At 47.2% G+C, this 25060-nt stretch overlaps 1 protein-coding gene across 1 annotated transcript in view; it reads left to right on the top strand.

Annotated features, from left to right (window-relative positions):
- npas1 (neuronal PAS domain protein 1) overlaps positions 1-25060 on the top strand; it is a 247928-nt gene that overhangs the window by 205092 nt on the left and 17776 nt on the right. Inside the window, exon 6 of the mRNA XM_067974834.1 lies at positions 15994-16168. Within this exon, the coding sequence (XP_067830935.1) occupies positions 15994-16168 (175 nt within the window). The remainder of the gene's footprint in view (positions 1-15993; positions 16169-25060) is intronic.

Genomic DNA, 25060 nt, shown 5'->3' with positions numbered 1-25060 from the left:
TCTTTGATGTTCAAACAAATCAGGAGATGAAAAGAATAATTGGGCACGAGTGAGCGAGCAGCCTTTCTCTTACCCAGGATGAGGGTCCGCTCTGTAACCATGTCATGTAAATGTTGGTATAAAATGTGGATATATTTCTGAGGGTGATCCAAATGGAATATATGTTGTGGTTTCACTGTTGTTTTGATGTTGGGCTGGAGGGTCAGTAATCGGTACAAATGGAGGGCCCGTCCTCACAGAGAAAGAAAGGCCGTGCATTTATTACAGCGCTTTACAGTCAATAAAATACTGTTGGAATGTAGGAAACGCGGCAGCCAATTTGCGCACAGCAAGATCCCACAAACAGCAATGTGAAAATGACCAGTTAATCTGTTTTTAGGTGTTGGTTGAGGGATAAATATTGTCCAGGAACATCCCTGCTCTTCTTCGGAATAGGGTAATCTTTTACGTCCACCTGAGAGGGCAGACGGGGCCTCGGTTTAATGTCTCGTCCGAAAGACGGCACCTCCGACAGTGCAGCACTCCCTTCTTTCCTCCTCTTCTTCTCCTAAAGGACACTGAAGCAAACTGCAGTGTTCTGACCAGCGTCCCATCTGAGATCAGCCACACCTGCACAGACATGGGATCAGCCTGGGATCTTCAGGTCTCTATGTCGTGGTACCACACCATGCAGTGCTCGTGCCCACTGATACTCTGTTGGGGGTTGGAGTAGGGCTGTTTTCTGTTGCTGAGGAGCAGTTGCCCTCCAGTAGCTGACTGTGGTGGTCGGACACCAATGACATTTTAGTGAAAGAAAGGAAGAGTGCGTCAAAACAACAACCTGCATTTATATAGCGCCTTTAACGTAGTGAAACGTCCCAAGGCGCTTCACAGGAGCGACTTTCAAACATAATTGACACCGAGCCGCATAAGAAGATATTAGGACAGGTGACCAAAAGCTTCGTCAAAGGGGTAGGCTTTAAGGAGCGTCTTAAAGGAGGAGAGAGCGGCAGATGGCAGGACAAAGCGTCCATGGAGCATGGGAGTGTTAAGTAAGTGCGAAAGAGAAGGTGAGACAGGAATGAGCATAGAGAGGGAGAGACAAACTTAAAGGCTGAGAGACTGACTGTGTGTGTAAACTGGAAAAGGATATGGGTGAACAGGAATGTTTAAAGGTAAAAACTTGATTTAATTTCCTCTCCGGCCCTAGGGGTAAAGGAGAGACTCTCCAAAACCCAGAGTAAAAGGATGTACCCTAGGCCCAGAGACCACCACAGCGAACCCCGCCCAACCTCTGCTGAAATCCAGGTTTCTCTGTCCAGTGGACTTGGCCTTTGTGGAACTGAAAACGCCTCAATTTTAAAATTCCCATCCTTGCGTTCAAATCCCTCCATGTCCTCGCCCCCTCCCTGTCTCTGTAACCTCCTCCAGCCCTAAAACCCTCTGAGATCTCTGCACTCCTCCAATTCTGGCCTTTTGTGCAGCCCCCATTTTCATCGTCCCTACGTTGAAACACACACGCACATACATACAGTGCAATTTCTTTATTGGCCTCGCTGAGAGAAAGAGAAAATAACTCTGAATCAAACTTGCAAGCTACGAATTCCACAGTGACAAATTATTATTAAATATGGCCGGGCGCCTCTCGACTGAGAAGGTGTACCAGACACCTTAAGCTACATTTTTAATTTTTTCTTGTCGGCGCGAGGTTTGTTATCCCTCTCGCTCGCTAGCCTTCCAGAAGGAGAGCCATGAATTTCTTAAGAGGCTGCAGACCTTTCATATATCTGAAAGCAGACACTGTAGTGTTTTTGGTGAAAAGATTCAGGTTCGGGGTCCCTTGAGTATATGGCGCTCGCCTCTCAATCATAATTTAATACTTCATCAAAGTCTGAGTCATCTTTGCCTGGAGATTGCTTGGGGGGCTGAACTCGAGCTGTAGAATTTGTAAAACGCAGACTGTCTGATATGAGAAGAGTCCAAGAGACCCCAGAGTCCACACTGGGCCTACGGGAGGCTCAGTACAAACTTGCTGCTTCAAACGGGATGGGGAGGGAGAGGAGGGAAATAACAAATGTCTGTATAACGCAGCTAGGCAGAGGGAAGTGTTTTGCAGACTGTCAGAAATAATAATTTGTGGAATTTTACTTCAAGTTTTAAGGCAAATATTTTAGGGATGGTGACCAGAAATTACAGGCCCCTTGTTGGATTCTGCCTTGTTCAACAACAACAACTTGCATTTCTACAGCGCTTTTCATGTAGTAAAAAATGTCCCAAGGTGCTTCACAGGAGCGATTATCAAACAAAATTTGACACCGAGCCACATAAGGAGATATTAGGACAGGTGATCAAAAGCTTGGTCAAAGAGGGAGGTTTTAAGGCGCGTCTGAAAGGAGGGGAGAGAGGGGGAGAGGTTTAGGGAGGGAATTCCAGAGCTTGGGGCCCAGGTAGCTGAAGGCACGGCCACCAATGGGGAGCGATGGAAATCGGGGACGGGCAAGAGGCCAAGGTTGGAGGAACGCAGAGATCTCGGAGGGTTGTAGGGCTGGAGGAGGTTAGAGAGATAGGGAGGGGAAAGGCCATGGAAGGATTTGAACACAAGGGGCATGATTTTAGCCTGGAAAAACTGGTGGGTTGGGGGTAGTAACAATTGCGAAAATCTAAAACCCGCCCATTTCCTGTTTTCACAAGGGGTGGGTAACAAACCCACCCTCAGGAGGCCAGTTGGGCAGTAAAAGCTTGCAAGGAAGCTGCGGGCCTCCATTTTCAAAGCTTTTTTGATTTTAGCCCCTGGGGGCCAGGATTCCTGGGCCTTCCCCTTCATGCCACGTGAGAGAAGGCGAGAAGGCCCGAAACTGCAGGAGAGTGCCTTTATAGCACAGCTTGTGGGCCTGGAGGAACAGGAGTGCTTCCCCCGGGCCCAACAAGACTACCTGCAGCGACTCCCTCCCTCCCCCATGATCTGAGAACCCCCATACTATGATCTCCGACCATGACCCACAATCTCCGACCTTACCCATGATCTCCGAACCCCCCTACGATCCCGGCGATGACCCCCGACCCTGACACTCCTCCCCCCGATGACTGACCCTTCCACCCATGACTGATCACCTGGTGACCCCCGACACCCCCGTGATCCCCTCCCCCCCCCTCCCCCCGCCGTCTAGCACTTACCTGAAACAGTGGGTTTCCCATCAGGAATTCCACCTCTCCCGCCCCCTTCCCGGCCCTAGGCTAAAATCAAGCCCGAGGATAATAATTCTAAAGATCGTTTAGGCCTGCCCTGCCCCCCGGGCTCCGTCCCCCAAGACCCCCCCGAAACCCCCTTCCCTGCGACTTAACCTCTTTGCCGCCATTAGTATGGTGACCTCCTATGACCTCCTGCTTTGGGCGGGCAGCCGACTGGCCCAATGGGGTCGATGCCCAGGTGGTAAAATGGCCGCGGACAGAGGGCTCGCCTCGCAATGATGTCACCGATCACCGTGTACCTGTCCTCTGTACAACTGAATTCCAAATCAATCAAATCAAATAAGAAGAAAGAAAGACTTGCATTTATAGATTGTGAATCAGATACGAACTGATCCAGACCCAAGGATCGTTTAATGTTCGCGCTGAGAAGCTCGAAGCAGATGTTGCATTATCCAGGATTATCCCCACCCCTCCCCTATCCCCACCCCCTCCCCCATCCCCACCCCCTCCCCCATCCCCACCCCCTCCCCCATCCCCACCCCCTCCCCCATCCCCACCCCCTCCCCCATCCCCACCCCTCCCCCATCCCCACCCTCTCCCCTATCCCCACCCCCTCCCCCATCCCCACCCCTCCCCCATCCCCACCCTCTCCCCTATCCCCACCCCCTCCCCCATCCCCACCCCTCCCCCATCCCCACCCCCTCCCCTATCCCCACCCCCTCCCCCATCCCCACCCCCTCCCCCATCCCCACCCTCTCCCCTATCCCCACCCCAGTGTGTACCATCCACAGGATGCACTGCAGCAACTCGCCAAGGCTTCTTCGACAGCACCTCCCAAACCCGCGACCTCTACCACCTAGAAGGTCAAGAGCAGCAGGCACATGGGAACAACACCACCTGCACGTTCCCCTCCAAGTCACACACCATCCCGACTTGGAAATATATCGGCCGTTCCTTCATCGTCGCTGGGTCAAAATCCTGGAACTCCCTTCCTAACAGCACTGTGGGAGAACCGTCACCACACGGACTGCAGCGGTTCAAGAAGGCGGCTCACCACCACCTTCTCAAGGGGCAATTAGGGATGGGCAATAAATGCCGGCCTCGCCAGCGATGCCCACATCCCATGAACAAATAAAAAAAAACCCTCCCCTATCCCCACCCCCTCCCCTATCCCCACCCTCTCCCCTATCCCCACCCCCCTCCCCTATCCCCACCCCCTCCCCTATCCCCACCCTCTCCCCTATCCCCACCCCCCTCCCCTATCCCCACCCCCCTCCCCTATCCCCACCCTCTCCCCTATCCCCACCCCCCTCCCCTATCCCCACCCTCTCCCCTATCCCCACCCCCCTCCCCTATCCCCACCTGCTTCGCCTCAAAAAAAACACCTGTAGCAAAATAGAAAAATCTTGGAATTATTGATCACTGCACTGAGACTCGCTTCAGTTTCTGACTTGTTTGGGGCCGTGGGTCATTCTTAAACCTGCTGTCTCCGCAGGGCAAGCACCGATGACCTGCCTGTTATCACTGAGACTAATCTGCTTTGACTGGGAGATTCTCAGCTCATTGAGTGGCTCAGTTGGTGAGTGCATTCCCTTTCCCTGCTGTGGAGTTGAGTGACGCAGTGCAAGGTATTGCCAGGTTCGATAACCTTGTCCGTGCTGTGCCAGCCGGGGCTCAGTGGGCAGCGCTCTCGTCTCCGAGTCAGAAGGTCTAGGGTTCAGGTCCCACTCCATAGACCTAACCACATAATCCAGGCTGGTGCAGTACTGAGGGAGCCGTCGGAGGTGCCGTCTTTCGGACGAGACGTTAAACCGAGGCCCCGTCTGCCCCTCTCAGGTGGACGTAAAAGATCCCATGGCCACTATTTCGAAGAAGAGCAGGGGGAGTTCTCCCTGGTGTCCTGGGGCCAATATTTATCCCTCAACCAATATCACCAAAAAAAATGATCTGGTCATTATCACGTTGCTGTTTGTGGGATCTTGCTGTGCGTAAATTGGCTGCCTTGTTTCCTACATTGCAACACTTCTAAAACAAAAGTATTTCATTGGCTGTAAAGTGCTTTGGGACATCTTGAGGTCGTAAAAGCCTTTTCTTCTCTTTTGTGTTAGTTGGTCTCAGTAGAGCTGAGTATAAGTGTGGTAGCATGGACCAGGGTTTGGGAAGTGAAAAAAATCAAATCAGCCAGGTTCACTGCTCCTGATTGTTATCGAGTTACTCCTGCTCCTGATTGTTATCGAGTTACCCCTGCTCTTGATTGTTATCGAGTCACTCCTGCTCCTGATTGTTATCGAGTCACTTCTGCTCCTGATTGTTATCGAGTTACCCCTGCTCCTGATTGTTATCGAGTTACCCCTGCTCCTGATTGTTATCGAGTTACCCCTGCTCTTGATTGTTATCGAGTCACTCCTGCTCCTGATTGTTATCGAGTCACTCCTGCTCCTGATTGTTATCGAGTCACTTCTGCTCCTGATTGTTATCGAGTCACTCCTGCTCCTGATTGTTATCGAGTCACTCCTGCTCCTGATTGTTATCGAGTCACTTCTGCTCCTGATTGTTATCGAGTCACTCCTGCTCCTGATTGTTATCGAGTCACTCCTGCTCCTGATTGTTATCGAGTCACTTCTGCTCCTGATTGTTATCGAGTCACTTCTGCTCCTGATTGTTATCGAGTCACTCCTGCTCCTGATTGTCATCGAGTCACTCCTGCTCCTGATTGTTATCGAGTTACTCCTGCTCCTGATTGTTATCGAGTCACTCCTGCTCCTGATTGTTATCGAGTCACTTCTGCTCCTGATTGTTATCGAGTCACTCCTGCTCCTGATTGTTATCGAGTCACTCCTGCTCCTGATTGTTATCGAGTCACTTCTGCTCCTGATTGTTATCGAGTCACTTCTGCTCCTGATTGTTATCGAGTCACTCCTGCTCCTGATTGTCATCGAGTCACTCCTGCTCCTGATTGTTATCGAGTTACTCCTGTTCCTGATTGTTATCGAGTTACTCCTGCTCCTGATTGCTATCGAGTCACTCCTGCTCCTGATTGTTATCGAGTTACTCCTCTCCTGATTGTTATCGAGTTACTGCTGCTCCTGATTGTTATCGAGTCACTCCTGCTCCTGATTGTTATCGAGTCACTCCTGTTCCTGATTGTTATCGAGTTACTCCTGCTCCTGATTGTTATAGAGTTACTCCTGCTCTTGATTGTTATCTAGTTACTCCTACTTGAAACCAAGTGTGAGTGGCTGCTGGGCAACAATAGAATCGGGCTTGGACTGTCAGGGCCCCTGCAGTTGAATAGCCTCTTGTTGCTTACTGTGTGGGTTCGCACCTGTAGAACTGCCACTTGGGTGAGGCACCTGAGAGTATCCATTGGGCTGCCCTCTAACACGGGGCAGCAGCTGCAAGAGACGAGGGGGGAAAGTTGGGGGCACGGCTGCCCATCAAAGTTCATCTTAATCTGTTTTAGCTGTTTCATTTTAAAGAGGGGCCGTGATGATCATGTTCTCTTTATAATCCTAACATTAGTTGGGAGGAAGGGAGATACAGGAGCAATGGGAGAAAATTGTGCGCTTAAGTTTTTTTTATACGTTCTCCACAATTTCTATTTCAAGCTTGGCAGAACATGGGTTCCCTTATTATTTTGTTTTTCAGTGGGGGTGATTCTTGAGGTGAGCGATCTCACGGTGGAATAGAACAGCGTCAAACACTCCCAGATCAGGTACAGCACGGGTTAGATACAGAGTAAAGCTCCCTCTACACTGTCCCATCAAACACTCCCAGGGCAGGTACCGCACGGGTTAGATACAGAGTAAAGCTCCCTCTACACTGTCCCATCAAACACTCCCAGGGCAGGTACAGCATGGGTTAGATACAGAGTAAAGCTCCCTCTACACTGTCCCATCAAACACCCCCAGATCAGGTACAGCACGGGTTAGATACAGAGTAAAGCTCCCTCTACACTGTCCCATCAAACACTCCCAGATCAGGTACAGCATGGGTTAGATACAGAGTAAAGCTCCCTCTACACTGTCCCATCAAACACTCCCAGGGCAGGTACAGGGTTAGATACAGAGTAAAGCTCCCTCTACACTGTCCCATCAAACACTCCCAGGGCAGGTACAGCACGGGTTAGATACAGAGTAAAGCTCCCTCTACACTGTCCCATCAAACACTCCCAGGGCAGGTACAGCACGGGTTAGATACAGAGTAAAGCTCCCTCTACACTGTCCCATCAAACACTCCCAGGGCAGGTACAGCACGGTTTAGATGCAGAGTAAAGCTCCCTCTACACTGTCCCATCGAGCACTGTTACAGCATTTACACAAAGTACATGTTATGGCCTTCCGTGGCTTAATTCACTCCAAAATGTACCCCACAAGTTTCCCTATTACCTTTGCTTTTACTCTCTATTTGGATTTGTCTGGAATTACTGTTAGAAAGAAGAGGTAATGGGAAGCATGCGAACTGGGTGATGCCATGGTGTTGGAATGCATTCAGTAGGCCATAGATCCAAATCCAACTCAGAAAGTGGAAAGAAAAGTCTCCTCTTCAAAAGGAGAACTTGGTTATACCACGAAAGTAGGGCTAGAATCCAAGTCTTACCTTGGAATGGACAGATAGAGAAGATGAAGGTCGCTCTCTCTAGTGGGCATTGGTCTGTGGGACTTGGGTTCCAGTTAAACTCCAACAGTTGGCATGAAAATGATTTTGTCTTGTTGGCTGTGAAGGGCGCTAAGTGAACTGAATTTGACAGGCTTAAGCCAATTTCCAATGAAGGAGTCCAAAGCAATCTTTAAACCATTCAGAGTCTAATTGGCACTAATTTGACAGTCCCATTCAGCGAGGCATAAGGTTTAGTACTGTGGAAAATTGAAATGTCACACTCGAGCAGTCGAAGAAATACCCAACACAATATAGGGTTAAAATAAACTATTACGGCAAGGTTGTTCCCACCATACTTTCCCCACATTTACAAAGGATAAGGATAACCTTGATATAAATGAATGAATGAATGAAAGAATTATTTCTTTGCTATCTCTTACTGTATCGAATACATGGCACACACTGAAGGATCTGGTGTGGTTTGGGTTATATTCCTATTGTAGGGTATCAAAGAAGACACAATATGTTATATGAGTTTAGATATGAGGAAAGGTTATAAAAGCCCAATGTGTTTAGCCTGGAGAGAAGTTGAGCTAAGAGAGGGCCTCATTGAATGAAGTATTAAATCCTGAATAATATTTTAAAATAAGGCAAGAATCATAAACTAGCAACGAGTAAATTTAAATCAAGAACTTCTCCATACAAAGTGTGAGAAATGTCGGAAATAATTTGTCAAGCAGCATTGCAGAGACACACAGCTGGATATCAGGCTGGGAGGAGTTACAGTACTAAAGCAACGGGCTTTCATGAGCATTTTCTCGTGTTTTTCCTCTGTTCTTAATTACAGAAGTCTAAGTAACTTGCTGTGGATGAAATTGTGAGTCAGTTGCACAGGCTGTTGATACGAATCAATTCCTGCGTCACCACCCCCATCAAGTATTCCGTTTCTTCCTCATTACATGGGATCAGCAAAGACTCAATCCCGTCTTATACCACTGCAACATTTACACCAAATCACAAGCACAGTCCACAGCTCTGACAGGAGACCGTTCAAACTTCCAGGGAATCAGCATAAATGGCCATTTTCATGAGTTTAAATGGTTTCCCTGGAGCTTCCATCGGTTAGGCAGTTATGGCAGTTGACTGGTAGAACCCCTGTGGAATTTCAGGGCCAAGATCTCTTGGAGCCGCAGCCTGAAAGCTACGCTGTATGATAATTGTGTAACGAATGCTTAATGCATCCATATTCAATTCCAATATCCACTATTTTAAAGGAGGTGCTAACCTGTTTAAAGAGATTTGATGTGAATGTGTGAAATGTACAATCATTTCCAGGCTGGCAATAAAAGTCCATTGCACCAATCTCCAGCAAAAGTCTCTCCTCTTTTCCCCTCCGCTGCTTTCCTGAAGGAGCCGACTCATCCCAAGAGGCATTTCTTCAGGTGGTTGCCAAGGCAATCCTCCATCCTTCATGTGTGAGCCTCGAGAGTGACCATTGGCAGAATGTTCGACTATGGGAGTCATCACAGCATAGCCTGATCGTTTCTTTACCTGCTTTGCTTAGAACATAAGAAATAAGAGCAGGAGTAGGGCATTCAATAAGATCATGGCTGATCTTCTAGCACAACTCCACTTTCCCATGTGATTCCCATATCCCTTGATTCCCTTAGTGTCCAAAAATCTATTGATCTCAGTCTTGAATATACTCAATGACTGAGCATCCACAGCCCTCTGGGGTAAAGAATTCCAAATATTCACAACCCTCTGAGTGAAGAAATTTTTCCTCACCTCAGTCCAAAATGACCGACCCCTTATCTTGAAACTATGACCCGCCTAGTTTTAGACTCTCCAACCAGGGGAAACAGCCTCTCAGCATCTACCCTGTCAAGCCCTCTAAGAATTTTATATGTTTCAATGAGATCACCTCTCATTCTTCCAAACTCCAGAGAATATAGGTCCATTCTACTCAATCTCTCCTCACAGGACAACCCTCTGACCCCAGGAATAATTCTAGTGAACCTTCATTGCACCGCCTCTAAGGCAAGTATATCCTTCCTTAGGCAAGGAGACCAAAACTGTACACAGTAGTCCAGGTGTGGTCTCACCAGAGCCCTATATAATTGCAGCAAGACCTCATTACTTTTATACTCCAACCCCTTTGCAATAATGACGAACATACCATTTGCCTTCCTAATTGCTTGCTGTACCTGCATGTTAACTTTAGTGATCAGGGGCAGGAATCCAGTCTGATTTTGTTTCCTCTAGCCCATGGGCACTTTGTCCAATTATAGCAGCCTGACCATCAGCTCAGACCAGGTAACAGAAACAGACCAGGAAATCGAGCTGCAGCCGTCCCGATCTGAATGCCTCAGTAGCACACTGGACAGTGGATTTACCCACTGATCCACAAGGGGAAGCTCTAACCTCTGCGGATGTTTGTGCTCCCCAGCACTGACCACTAGAAAGAAAGACTTGCATTTGTATAGCGCCGTTCATGACCCGAGGATGTCCCAAAGCGCTTTACAGCCAATGAAGTCTTGTAATGTAGGAAATGCAGCAGCCAATTTACGCACAGCAAGATCCCACAAACAGCAATGTGATAATGACCAGATCACCTGTTTTAGTGACGTTGGTTGAGGGATAAATTTTGGCTCCCCTTCCAATAAAGCCCATGGAATCTTTTACATCCACCCAAGAGGGCAGACGGGGCCTCGGTTTGATGTCTCATCCGAAAGGCAGCACCTCCGACTGTGCAGCATTCCCTCAGTACTGCAATGGGAGTTTAAGCCTAGATTTTGTGCTCAAGTCTCTGGAGTGGGACTTGAACCCACGACCTTCTGACTCAGAGGCGAGAGTGCCGCCCACTGAGCCAGGGCTGACAAGGATGGAATGGGAGTCTGCCGAGGATACAATCAGCTGTGATGGCCGAAGCTCATTATCTAGGCTGGCACATGAAGAGCGGCTATTTGGGTGAGGGACAGGAAGGCCAACACTGCCCGTGGAACTACCCAGCGAAGTTCAGAAACTTCAGGAAAGAAGGTTGGGGGGCGGGGAACGGGCGAAAGGAACGTGGACAAAAATAGATACAATCTCAATGAACGCTCTTTCAACAGAGCTGAGCAGAGCCACAAATGGACAACAAAATATTCTTGAGAACGGGCACTGGGCTCACAATTGTACAGTGTTGGATGGGACGGCCAATTCGAAAATGAAACAGCCAGATTCTCCCCCCACCAACCCGCTAACTCCCTATGCCCCTGGTGGAAAGTGCTCATATGTGGACAGGGTCGGACTTGGTCCTATCGTCTGGCAACGCTGCCTTTGGCTCATGCATGGAGAATGGCCACTTAGGTGATACCCAGGGTTTGCCAATTCCACTCTCTCTGCCATTACACTTGTGCCCTCTGGAACTCCTTCTACCTTGCCACCTGCATTCCTATTTTCAAAAGTCTTTAGTCCCCTCCCACACCCCAATTCCTTTCTTGTTTTTCCCATTTTTTTCAGGGAAAATGTATGTGTTGTTGAGCACGCACATCCCAACAAAGAGAAGGAGGAAAGAACTTTCCTTTATATGGCACCTTTTATGACCTCAGGATGCCCCAAGGTTTATAGCCAATTAATCATTTTTGAAGTTCAGTCACTGTTGTTATGTACGCCAATGCAGCAGCCAATTTGTGCACAGCAAGCTCCCACAAACAGCAATGAGATAAATGAACCGGTTAATCTGTTTTGGATGGTTGAGGGAGAAACTCCCCTCCTCTTCTTCAGATAGTGCTGTGGGATCTTATCTGTCCACCTGAACAGCTTTTATATCTCATCCAAAAGACGGCATCTCCCACAGTGCAGCGTTCCCTCAGTACCGCACTGAAGTGTCAGCCTAGGTTAGGGTGCTGAAGTCCCAGAGTGAGGTTTGAACCCATGACTCTTAGGGCCCAGAGAGACAGCTTCCAACTGAGCCAGGTTGACGCCAACAAAAAGACAAAGTATTAAACTTGCTGGACACTGTCAGATTTTTAAAGTCAGGTGTTTTTTTTTTATTCTTTGTGTTCTCTCCTGCATTAGTAATTAAGAGGTCTGAGACATTGCCTGACTTTACTTGGTCCATAATAACCTAACCTCTACACTCAGTGCATAAGGAATGAATAGAAAACCATTAATATTCACCAGCCCTCTGCATGTCTGAGCCCCTAAAGACAGGTATTGACTTCTTTGAATATTAAAGGTCAATAAGCAAGGCTAAAATCTTTTGCATAATTACACGTGTGAAAGACTAATAAATTAGGGCTGGGATGAAAGCTATTTTTCAACTTTTCCACCAGATTTTTCACGATGATACAGTGAGAGACAATTCACTGGGTGTCTGGCTTGAAAAGCCACCTCATTTCTTCATGCGCTTGTCATGTGATCAATTATATCAGCTGTCATGTGATCAATTATATCAGCTGTCATGTGATCAATTATATCAGCTGTCATGCGGAGACATTGCTGGATGGATTGCCCTTCAGCACTGGCCCAAACCGCGTGTGGGGATTCTTAAGAGAGAGAAAAAAATTTTAAGAGGATAAATGAAGTGTTTTAATCTTTACAGGAGCCAGCTCTGAGCCAGACAGACACTCCTTGGGACAGCGTCAGCCGTGACTCAGTGGGTAGCACTCTTGCCTCTGAGTCAGAAAGTCATGGGTTCGAGTCCCACTCCAGCGACTTGAGTATAAAATCCAGGCTGACACTCCCAGTGCAGTACTGAGGGAGTGCTGCACTGTCAGAGTGTGCCGTCCTTCGGACAAGACGTTAGACTGAGGCCCCGTCTGCCCTCTCAGATAAAAGTAAAAGATCCCATGGCACTATTTGAAGAAGAGTAGGGGAGTTCTTCCTGGTGTCCTGGGACAATATTTATCCCTCAGTCAATACCTAAACTGCATTATCACATTGCTGTTTGTGGGATCTTGCTGTGTGCAAATTGGCTGCCACGTTTCCTACATTACAACAGCGACTACACATCAAAAGTACCTGATTGGCTGTAAATTGCTTTGGGGGGTCCTGAGGTTGTGAAAGGCACTGAAGTTTTTCATTATTAATAAAAAAAAAGAAAAAGAAATTAATTGTCTTATTTTGTTTATGACAGACATTGTGTGTTTGGCTTCTGGCAGAAAAATTCCAGACTTAGTTGCTACACTGCGATGTGTGTGGAGTCAAGAAGACATTTCCTGACTCTCAATATTGTCCCAGTAAATAAATCTGTTATATTTATTTTGATGTTTGTTGGAAGTCTCCAAGGGTTCAATTTGTGGGCCAAGGCTGTATACAGGGCACAGCTCGAGAGGAGCAGCCCGTCATAAACAGGTCCCCAGACACCGAACTGGTTATTATCAGCGAACCCAGTCTCCAGAATAATTCAGCAGTGTGGCTCCGTCCGTAGCCCTTTGTTGCACCGTGTTTAGCTTCGCCTCGCGCTCTGCAGCTCCAATGGCAGAAGAGAGTCTGATATACCGAGGATGTGTGCTGGGAAAACAGTGGGATATTGGAAATGCACATCATGGAAGAGTGGGATAGAGGGAATGTTCATCAGGGAACAGTGCTGGGGAGCAATGGGCTATAGAGGATCCACAATGGAGACAAAGTAAAGAAAGAACTTGCATTTATTTAGCACCTTTCACGACCTCAGGACGTGCCAAAGCACTTCACAACCATTGAAGTGCTTTTGAAGTGTAGTCACTTGTAATGTAGGAAACGTGGCAGCCAATTTGCACACAGCAAGATCCCACAAACAGCAATGTGATAAATGACCAGATAATCTGTATTAGGTGTCGGTTGAGAGAGATATATTGGCCAGGACACCTCCCCTGATCTTCTTCAAATTGTGCCGTGGGATCTTTTACATCATCTGAAAGGTTTAACGTCTCATCCGAAAGACGGCACCTCCGACAGTGCAGCTCTCCCTCAGTACTGCACTGGATTGTGAGCCTGAATTTTGTGCTCAAAGTCTCTGGAGTGGGACCTGAACCCACAATCTTCTGACTCAGAGGTGAGAGTGCTACCACTGAGCCATGGTGTTCAGTGACACTGGTATACAGTGGGATATAAAGGATCCACTCTGGGAGGCAGTGGCCTATATGGATGATACATATTAGGGAATGGCAAGATATAGAGGGCGTAATATAAAGAGGGAACAGTGAGAAGAAGAAAGAACTGCATTGATATAGCGGCTGTCATGTCCTCTGGACATCTGAAAGCAGTTCACGGCCAACAAATTACTCTTTTGACGTGTAGTCACTTTTGTAGGTTAAAAATGGCAGCCAATTTGTGCACAGCAAGGTCCCACCAACAGCAAGTTACTGATTAGTGAGTATATTCTTTTTGGTGGTGTTGAGTGAGGGATGATTGTTGGCCAGGACTGCGGGAGAACTTCTTACTCTTCTTTGAACAGGGCCACAGGATGGTTTACGTCCGGCTGAACAGATTCACCTGAAAGCACTCCCTCAACACGGCCCAGATTCCGTGCTCAACTCCTGCACTGGGGGTTCATCGCACAACCTTCTAACTCAGCAGAGGGAGTCCTATCACTTAGGCAAGATTGCACAACGATTAAGAGTCTGTGACTGTGTAGAGGATATACAGCAGGATGTATAGGGGATACAAAATTAAGACCTTTCCATACGGGAGGAACTAATAGCTCCCAAGTGTAACTTGTAGTCTGTAAGAACGATATCAATGCTTTACATTACCTGAAAATAGCAGGTACCAGGGATGAGGGACCTCAGTTATGTGGAGAGACTGGAGAAGCTGGGGTTGTTCTCCTGAGAGCAGAGAAGGTTAAGGGGAGATTTAATGGAGGTGTTCAAAATTCAGAGGGGTTTTGATAGAGTAAATAAGGAGAAACTGTTTCCAGTGGCAGGAGGGTCGGTGACCAGAGGACACAGATTTAAGGTGATTGGCAAAAGAACCAGAGGAGAGATGAGGATTTTTTTTACACAGCGAGTTGTGATGATCTGGAATGCGCTGCCTGAAAGGGCGGTGGAAGCAGATTCAATAATAACTTTCAAAAGGAATAATTTGCAGGGCTACGGGGAAAGAGCGGGGAGTGGGACTAATTGGATAGCTCTTTCAAAGAGCCGGCACAGGCACAATGGGCCAAATGGCCTCCTCCTCTGCAGTAAGATTCTATGATATGCACTTATCAGTTTCTCAACCAGGAATTATTTAAAACTCCAAGTTTATAAACAGTTTAATAGCGTTCGGGAGGTGCAATGTGGTAGAACACTGCCCTTTCACCTCTGAGTCCTGGGTTCTGATTCAGTCCAGACTGATGGGGTGAAAGTGTCCCCTCTCTGCTGGAGTTGGGGTCTCTCACGAGTCAATTTGAGGCAATGTCAATACAGCTCCAAGTGGGTGTGAGTTCCTTGTACGAAACTGACAGTAATTCAGCAGTAAATTGTCCATCTTGCTCAGAGAAGCCATAAGGATGGTTTGCGTGTGATACAAAGTGAGGTAAAATATACTGTTCTCAGTTTGGAGTTAAGGCATGATGTTGGAACGGTGTAGTTGTATCCTGCGTCTAACCTGTGGTGCACCTGACATGGGATGGCTTGATGCCATCAAAGGGCAAAGAGTGATAGCAATTTCCATTACTTGAGCTCATCCAAAACTCTGCTGCTTGAATCCCAGCTCACACCAAGTCCCGTTCACCCATCACCCTCTGTGCTCGCTGACCTACATTGGCTCCCTGTCCGGCAACGCCTCGATTTTAAAATCCTCATCCTTGTTTTCAAATCCCTCCATGGCCTCGCCCCTCCCTATCTCTGTAACCTCCTCCAGCCCTACAACCCTCCGAGATCTCTGCGCTCCTCCAATTCTGGCCTCTTGCGCATCCCCGATTTTAATCACCCCGCCATTGGCGGCCGTGCCTTCAGCTGCCTGGGCCCTAAGCTCTGGAATTCCCTCCCTAAACCTCTCCGCTTCTCTCTCCTCCTTTAAGATGCTCCTTAAAACCTCCCTCTTCCACCAAGCTTTTGGTCACCTGTCCTAATATCTCCTTACGTGACTCGGTGTCAAATTTTGTTTGATAATCACTCCTGTGAAGCACCTTTGGACGTTTTACTATGTTAAAGGCGCTATATAAATGCAAGTTGTTGTTGTTGCTGGGGCACTAGTACCTCGATTCTGACATTCCTGAACCAGTCCTTCATTAACCCACTTGCGGTGTCTGTACCCGTTTTCTTTCCTGCGCAGGTGGAGCTGACAGGCAGCAGCATCTTCGATTACATTCACCCTGGGGATCACGTGGAGGTGGCAGAACAGCTGGGACTGAAACTGCCAAGCGGCCGAGGCCACAACTTGCAAGCTCCCAACGAGGACGGCGCAAGTTCAACATCTTCCTCCTCCTTGGCCGAGACACCTGAGCCAGGTAAGGGCACGGGTGGAGGATCTCCGACAGAAGCACGGGGTGGGGAGAGGGGGCCAAATGGTCAGATGCCATCAAAGGGTGTTGTTTGGGGGCAAAGAGAAGTTAATTGGGCATTGGACGAAAGTTGCACCTCTAGCTCCTTCCTTCTCGGGCCTCGTGACTGTCGAACTCTTCACCTCCCTTAGTCTTCCTTTCCAGCTACAATCCAAAGGCTTTTAAAAACCATGTTAGACATCACCTAATCACTGCTCTCTGACTTATCCTTCCTTCCCTCCTACTCTTTTCAACCTTGACGCTGTCCTACACCATAGGCCTTTGAAAAGAAAGAAAGAACTTGCATTTCTATAGCGCCTTTCATGACCTCGAGATGTCCCAAAGCGCTTTACAACCAATTAAGTACTTTTGAAGTGTACTCACTGTTGTAATGCAGGAAACACAGCAGCCAATTTGTGCACAGCAAGATCCCACAAACAGCAATGTGATAATGACCAGATGTGATAATCTGATTTTTAGTGATGCTGGTTGAGGGATAAATATTGGCCCAGGACACTGGGGAGAACTCTTCTTCGAATATTACCATGGGAACTTTTACATCCAGCTGAGAGAGCAGACAGATGTGAGGTGAATGCTTCAATCCCATATCCCAACTCAAACCATGAAGATACCTAGCTGCCCTTAATCTTTAAATATCCGGTTTATTGGAGAATGTTATCTGTTGATTGCAAGGTTTCATGGACATCTTGATCAAAAAAAGTTTGCAAGCTGCTTCAGTAGTGCAGGTGAGTTTATCCAGCTGATCCGTACAAACCAGGACAATCCCAGATTCGATCCCTGGACTGTGCTAAGTTAGATGATCTCAAAGGGGGTAGTGATGGGGGCTACAACTAGACTCAGTGCCCCTGGGTTAGGGAGAACAAAAAACAGCCAAGGCCACTGCTCCTATCCAGTGACCACTACGCTCCTGTGGACATTAGGTTAGAACTGAATCGAAGTTGGCTAGGATATAGAATCAGAGAATGATACAGCACAGAAGGAGGCCATTTGGCCCATCGTGCCTGTGCCAGCTCTTTGAAAGAGCTGTCCAATTAGTCCCACTCCCCCTGCTCTTTCCCCATAGCCCTGCAAATTTTCCTCCTTCAAGTATTTATCCAATTCCCTTTTGAAAATTATTATTGAATCTGCTTCCACCGCCCTCTCAGGCAGCGCATTCCAGATCAGAACAACTCGCTGCATAAAAAAATTCATGTCGCTTCTCGTTCTTTTGCCAATTACCATATTTCAGTGTCTTTCTGCCACTGGAAACAGAGTCTCCTTATTTACCGTATTAAAACCCTTCGTGATTTTGAACACCTCCATCAAATCTCTCCATAACCTTCTCTGCTCTAAGGAGAACAACCCCAGCTTCTCTCGTATTGCATTAACACCTGCTGTCTAGTGTCACACATAAAAATGGCCTCGTGGGCGAGGTACCGATGGGGTGCTGGCATCAGTCAAACCGTACTCCATCAGGGGAGTCAGCATCTTCAGGATAGGAGCGACAAAAATCACGTGGAAAAAAAAAAGGTCTGTCCCATCACGGTCCGTTCAAATCACTCGCAAAGAAAACAGAAAATGGGAATACACAACAGGTCCATCGACTTCTGAAAGGGAAAGGTAAAGGTTAATGTTTCGGGAGTGGGCCTGTTGTCAGAATTGGGTGGGGAATGAGGCAAGTTCTTTTTAAAGGACCGACCAAGAAGTGGGCGGCTGGTCAAAGCTACTAGAAATTAGCACAGAGGAGCCTCTAGTGAGTTCAATAACTTGACTGTGGATTGAAAAGATTGAACAGACTGGGGCTCTTTCCTCTAGAAAAGAGAAGGCTGGGGGAGTGACCTGATAGAGGTCTTTAAAATTACAAAGGGGTTCGATAGGGTAGACATAGAGAAGATTGTTTCCAAAACTAGGGGCCATAAATATAAGATAGTCACCAATAAATCCAATAGGGAATTCAGGAGAAACTTCTTTACCCAGAGAGTGGTGAGAATGTGGAACTCACTCCCACAAGGAGTAGTTGAGGCGAATAGTGTAGATACATTTAAGGGGAAGCTGGATAAACACATGAGGGAGAAAGGAATAGAAGGATATGCTGATAGGGTGAGATGAAGAGGAGTGGAAGGAGGCTCGTGTGGAGCATTAACGTCGGCACAGACCAGTTGGGCCGAATGGCCTGTTTCTGTGCTATAATTTCTATCTAAAAAACTGTGAAATGGGGAGAAGTGCTGGGCTATATAGCAAGGTTGTCTCTGTCGGGTTGTAAAAGGGGAATAAAGTGGGTCCAAAATGGAAGAGAGTCGTCCTCAACAATTGTTTTCAGTTATAAACAACATCTTGCATGTGGGACTCACCTTATCTTCTCAGATATTATGTGGAGGCCCTAAGACCGCACTTAGAACGAGGGCAGTGACTGTGATAAGCCGATTTTGCTGCGCTTGAAAGGGTTAAGCATTTCATTCTCGTGGAAGCAAATGTGTTTCCCCCGCAAGGATCACAGCCTCAGTGACCGAGTAAGGGGACAGGCTCAGGCATGGCCTGCATTCCTCTCAACTGCCATTACTTCACGCAGAATGTCAGGGGAATTAATTAGTTGGGATCTGAAGCAATGCAAAAAGAGACAGAGGTTAACTGCTTGTGTATTACTGTGTTTAATGGAAAAATGACTCTCTGTGGAGCATGAGGATGGGCCCTCGTTTGATCTCCTTTGAGGACCAGAGTTGCATTTTTCCCACCAAAACAGCAAGACAGAAGCTCTCCAAATTGTCCTGGGAATACTCCAAATGAAGGTTGAAATTACGCCTCCTCCAGGCTACGTCTCCGTTTCTCACTTGGTGACACAGATTCATAGGAGCATGTCTAATAGGAACAGGAGGAGGCCATTCAGCCCTTCGAGCCTGTTCCGCCATTCAGTTAGACCGTGACTGATCTGTATCTTAACTCCATAGAATCATAGAAAGATTACAGCACAGAAGGAGGCCATTCGGCCCATCGAGTCCGCGCCAGCTCAACGCAAGATCAATCCAGCTAGTCTCGCTCCCCTGCCCTATCCCCGTGGCCCAACAAATGTTTTCCTTTCAAGTACTTATCCAGTTCCCTCTTGAAGGCCATGATTGAATCTGCCTCCACCACACCCTCAGGCAGTGCATTCCAGATCCCAACCACTCGCTGTGTAAAAAAGATTTTCTTCACTTCATCTTTGGTTCTTTTGTCAATCACCTTAAATCTATGTCCTCTGGTTCTTGACCCTTCCACCAACCTTCTCTCTATCTAGTCTGTCTAGACCCTTCATGATTTTGAACACCTCTATCAAATCTCCTCTCAACCTACTCTGTTCCAAGAAGAACAACCCCAGCATCTCCAGTCCATCCATGTAACTAAAGTCCCTCATCCCTGGAATCATTCTGGTAAATCTCTTCTGCACCCTCTCTAAGGCCTTCACATCTTTCCAAAAGTGCGGTGCCCAGAACTGGACACAATACACCAGTTTTGGCAGAACCAGTATCTTACAAAGATTCATCATGACTTCCATTTGCCCGCCTTGGTTCCGTAACCCTGCCTAACAAAAATCTATCAATCCCAGTTTTTAGAAATTTTTAATTGGCCCCCAACCTCAACAGCTTTTTGGGGGAAATAGTTCCAGATTTCCACTACCCCTTATGTGAAGAAATGCTTCCTGACATCACCCCTGATCGGCCTAGCTCTAATTTTAAGGTTATTCCTCCTTGTTCTGGACTCCCCCCTCCAGAGGAAATAGTTTCTCTCCATCTACCCTATTAACTTCTTGAATCAACTTAAACTCAATTAGACCACACCTTAATCTTTTATACTCAATGGACTACAAGCCTAGTCTATAGAAGGTCTTATAGGAGGTTTTATAAAGTCTTATAAAAGCTCTTAGATTGGTATATCGCCCTCTAACAATTGTGTGATCTTGTTGAGGGTGCTTACTTCCTGTCCACAGGAAGTGAGCATCCTCTATCAAATCGCCTCTCAACCTTCTCTGTTCCAAGGAGAACAACCCCAGCATAGAAGCTCAAGTCTATCCACGTAACTCAAGACCCTCATCCCTGGAATCATTCTAGTAAATCTCTTCTGCACCCCCTCTGAGGGTTGTTAGGAGTTTTGGTCATGTTTTTCTGTCAGTACTGTATTTCCCATTGCAAATTGCTATGTCAACATTTCCCATTCAATTTTGCTATGTCAACTGTCACAATGTACTTGCAAGCTCTGGCCACCCGATGGGTGTGTGGAGCAAGTACCTGAAGTCTTACTTGCAACTCCATTGCCATCTTGTGTGTATATATATATATATATTATATTATATTCACCAACTGGCTATAGGCAATTTCTCCCCTCCTGGATCCTCTCTTTAAATTCATAAAGGCCACTCAACCATAGAGGGCATCACCGCCAGGCCTGTACTACCCTGACCCGACATTTATATACATTCACTTTGCAGCGGGAGTTACTGGAGAGTGATCAGGAGCGGGAACAATGGCTGAATTGCTGCCCTCTGGGTAAAGAAGTTTCTCCTGAATTCCCTATTGGATTTATTAGTGACTATCTTATAGTTATGGCCTCCAATTTTGGTCTCCCCCACAGATGGAAACATTTTCTCTCCGTCTACCCTATCGAACCCTTTTGTAATCTTAAAGACCTCTATCAGGTCACCCCTCAGCCTTCTCTTTTCTAGAGAAAAGAGCCCCAGCCTGTTCAATCTTTCCTGATAGATTGGATGGTGTTGGTGGATGGCTTGTTAAAACCATCAGCTCAGCGTGTAATAAAGGTAAAGACGGCAAACAGGATCTTAAGCCCCGATATTAACTCGAGGGGCGGACGGGGAACTGCGGAGAGTTCAGCGAGAGGCCCGGGCTATTTTAACCCCTGGGACTCATTTAAAAGGCACTGAACTGTCTCCCGCTCGAAGCCTGCGGGAATGACATCAAAGCCAGAAGCTTGAATATGGGGCAAGGTATGTTAGGAAGGATGGGGGTCCGGGCCGTTCAAGGCCGGAGAAGGAGGGGGAGGGGGGAGAAGGGAAGGCCTGGGGCGGAGGAGGCCCAAAGTCTCCTCGTTGGGCAGGACTCCTGCTCCTCTTGGGCCACAAGGAACTTTTACACCATTTTTAAAGATGATTACTTACCAGGGCCTTTTCTGGCCCAATGCTGCCAACTTTGGCTGGCAGCTCGTAGATTGTGCGTGAATCGCGTTTTTCAGGGTTAATTTTAAGTCGGGGTCCGAATTACATCATCGGACCTCGACAATTCAATATTGCAGGTGGCGGCCTCCACACTCCTGAAGGTCCACGGTACAGACCTATACAGCCCACAAAGGGGGAAGGTTGGACAACCCTGCTCTCGCTCTTCCTTTCGAAACTCTTTACCTTCCGTTGTCTTCCCTCCTCCCTACAAACTGAGCCTGCCCATAAAACTCTTCCAAAGCCTGGCAATATTCCATTCAGTTGTCATTATCAGCTTGGCTCAGTGGTCGGACGCTCGTCTCTGAGGTAGAAGGCCGTTGGGTCAAGCCTTGATGTGGTCCAGGCTGGTGTTCCAGTGCAGTACCGAGGGAGTGCTGCGCTGTCAGAAGTGCCATCTTTCGGGTGAGATTTTAAATCTTGGCCCCCACCTGCCCTCTCAGGTGGATGTAAAAGATTCCGTGGCACTATCCGTAGGAGAACAGGGGAGTTTTCACCAATGTTTATCCCTCAGTCAACTCAGATTGTTTGTGGAATCTTGCTGGGCGCGGCTGGGCTGATGCATTTGCCAAACAAAATAACAGTGACTGCACTTCAATAGTAATTAATTGGCTGTGAATCATTGTGCGACATCTGGAGGATGCAAAAGGCACTATATAAATGCAAGTACTGTCTTTTTTCTTTACTTGCATTTGTAAAAAGAAAAGTTGGCCGAAATCGAGTTGTTGTAAAGCTGTAACACAGTCGCTAGCTCACTCAAACTTTGCTGTCTGTTTATAACATTATTCGAACCCTTCCTGTGACTCTCGGCCTCTAAGCAATGCTCCCAGCTTGCTGGAATCCTTTTGCTTTTAATTAGGAGAAGTGCATCATTATATTTAAAAAATCTTGGGGCAATGCAATTTTAAAACTCATGTTTTCCTGAATGGCAAATAACAAAACACAATTTAATCTCGATAAACACAGAACGGCTTTGCCAGGAAATGTTTCGCTCGGATCAAGCCCACTGTGACTCCAGGAAAAAACATAACCAATTTGTAAATCTCTGTCCTGCGGCCTATTTAATCATTCAGTCAATGAGTCACCACAAGCAACAGAAACACAGAACAAATAAAGACATTTTGTTCAAAGTGACTGGATTTCCACATTGCTGCTGCCCTGTGAGGAATTTTGGCTGTGGAGTAGCATTTAGTGCACAGAGTATCATAAATTGGAACATTATTGAATCAGGAATTGAAAGTAATGGGAGTGAATGGGAAGGAGTTTACTCCATTGGGATTGTTTACAATGAGAGTGAATGGGGAGGGGTTTGGTCCATTGGGATTGTGTACAATGGGAGTGAATGGGGAGGAGTTTGGTCCATTGGGATTGTGTACAATGGGAGTGAATGGGGAGGAGTTTGGTCCATTGGGATTGTTTACAATGGGAGTGAATGGGGAGGAGTTTGGTCCATTGGGATTGTGTACAATGGGAGTGAATGGGAAGGAGTTTGGTCCATTGGGATTGTTTACAATGGGAGTGAATGGGGAGGAGTTTGGTCCATTGGGATTGTGTACAATGGGAGTGAATGGGAAGGGGTTTTATCCATTGGGATTGCATACAATGAGAGTGAATGGGAAGGGGTTTGGTCCATTGGGATTGTTTACAATGAGAGTGAATGGGAAGGATCATCAATGTCTTTTATGAAGCTTCTCTCCACTTTTCTCCCTTTTGTCCTCCCCTGAAGATGCTGATTCATGTGGGGGTACCATTCCCCGAATGCCAATCACAGCCAAGCTTGAACGTGTCCTCACCTCATATCCACCCAGCTACGTTTTCCAGCAGTAACAATCATGAGCAAGAGCTCTGGTTGCTTTAACCCCTCCCTCCCCCTCCCTCCTAGCCTGGGGTTCTGAGGCACATTCTAGCATCTCAACCTCTACCCCAGGCCAAGATCAATTATCTCAGCACGGACAAGGGGTGGAACCTGGGAACCTTTCCTGGTCAGTACTGCACATCTGCCCTCTCAGGTGGACATAAAAGATCCCACAGCACTATTTGAAGAAGAGCAGGGGAGTTCTCCCCGGAGTCCTGGCCAACATTTATCCCTCAACCGACATCAATGAAACAGATTTTCTGGTCATTATCACATTCATGTTTGTGGGATCTTGTTCTGCGCAAATTGGCTACACTTCAAGAAAGTATTTCATTGGCTGTAAAGCACTTTGGGACATCCTGAGGTCATGAAAGACGCTATATAAATGCACGTCTTTCAATGTATTTTGCCATCACCACAGCCAATTTTATTTTATGCTTCGTACAAGGGAATTTTTTTTTAATTGTGTATGACCCATCTAACCTTATCTGATATTTTATTCTTTTTATTTAAATTTCAAGAACTAATTAAAGATTTATAAGAAATATGAGAGAAACATAAACTACAAAGGCACAGCCTCCAGCAGTCCGAATTCCGCGGTACCGCTGCAGGCTCTTGGAATGGAATTTATCCAATTTCTTAGGCTGTTGGGACGTGCCTCACTCCCAAGGAGCTGTGTAGCATCGAGCTGGAGTCAACTCCTACAAACATACGTCTTTCCCTTCCCCGTCTCTCAGAGAATACTGACTCATTACAATTTCCTCCCCCACCCCAAGAAAACCTTGCCTGTTCAGTTGCCTCCCCTCCTCTCCTCAATCATAGAATCATAAGGAGGCCCTTTGGCCCATCGTGTCTGTGCCGGCCCTCTGAAAGAGGTGTCCAATTAGTCCCACTCCCCCAGTTCTTCCCCATAACCCTGAAAATGTCCCCTTTTCAAGCATCTATTCAATTCTCTGTTGAAAGTTACTATTGAATCTGTTTCCACTGCCCTTTCAGGCAGCGCATTCCAGATGCAGATTAAGATCCAGATTAAGAAGTGGATTTATAGAGGAGCACTTCCTTGGCCATCAACAATTCATCCAGTACTTCCCCCACCTTCCAAGTGACCATTCTTCATGTGTGAGCCCAGACAGTGCTTTTCGTTAGACTATTCAACCTTGGAAGCATCATAGCCAAGGTTGATCCTGTCCTCAACGGGCATCCAACCCCCATGCACTTTCCAGCAAGGGGGTGGGGGACGATTGGATAATGATCAGGAGCTTTATCCCCTTACAATGGAACTACATGTACACCTGGCACCCGAGCTGGGACCAGCTAACTCAGCACAGACCAGGGATTGCACCGGGGATCACCTTGGTCGACATGGTTCGGTTCCACATGAGCAGTGGTTGCTGACCAACCCTTCAGGGTAATGGGAAACATGTTTCAATTGGAAATCTTTTATATTCTTTTATGGATGTTCCCCTTTGTTACAAAGAATCTACAGGATAGAAACAGGCCACTTGGCTCAACTGATCTGTGCCGGTGTTTAAACTCCGCACGAGCCTCCTCCCATTCCAAGTACCTCGTTCCACTTTGACCCCCTTATGTACGCATCAAACCTCCCCTTAAATGCATCACTTCTCTCTGCTTCACCCACACCGAGCGAGTTCCACATTTTCACCACTCTGTGTAAAGAAATTCCTCTTAAATGGTTAATGGCTATCGAGTTGCACCGAGACTACAGGACAGAAACAGGCCATTCGGCCCAACTGGTCGTTGCTGGTGTTTATGCTCCACATGAACGTCCTCCCCCCGACTTCATCTC

This window comes from Heptranchias perlo, chromosome 41 (genome assembly GCF_035084215.1).
Source record: "Heptranchias perlo isolate sHepPer1 chromosome 41, sHepPer1.hap1, whole genome shotgun sequence".
NCBI lineage: Eukaryota > Metazoa > Chordata > Chondrichthyes > Hexanchiformes > Hexanchidae > Heptranchias > Heptranchias perlo.
Note: the sequence above shows the minus strand (reverse complement) of the source record. Positions and strands in the feature narration are given on the sequence as shown.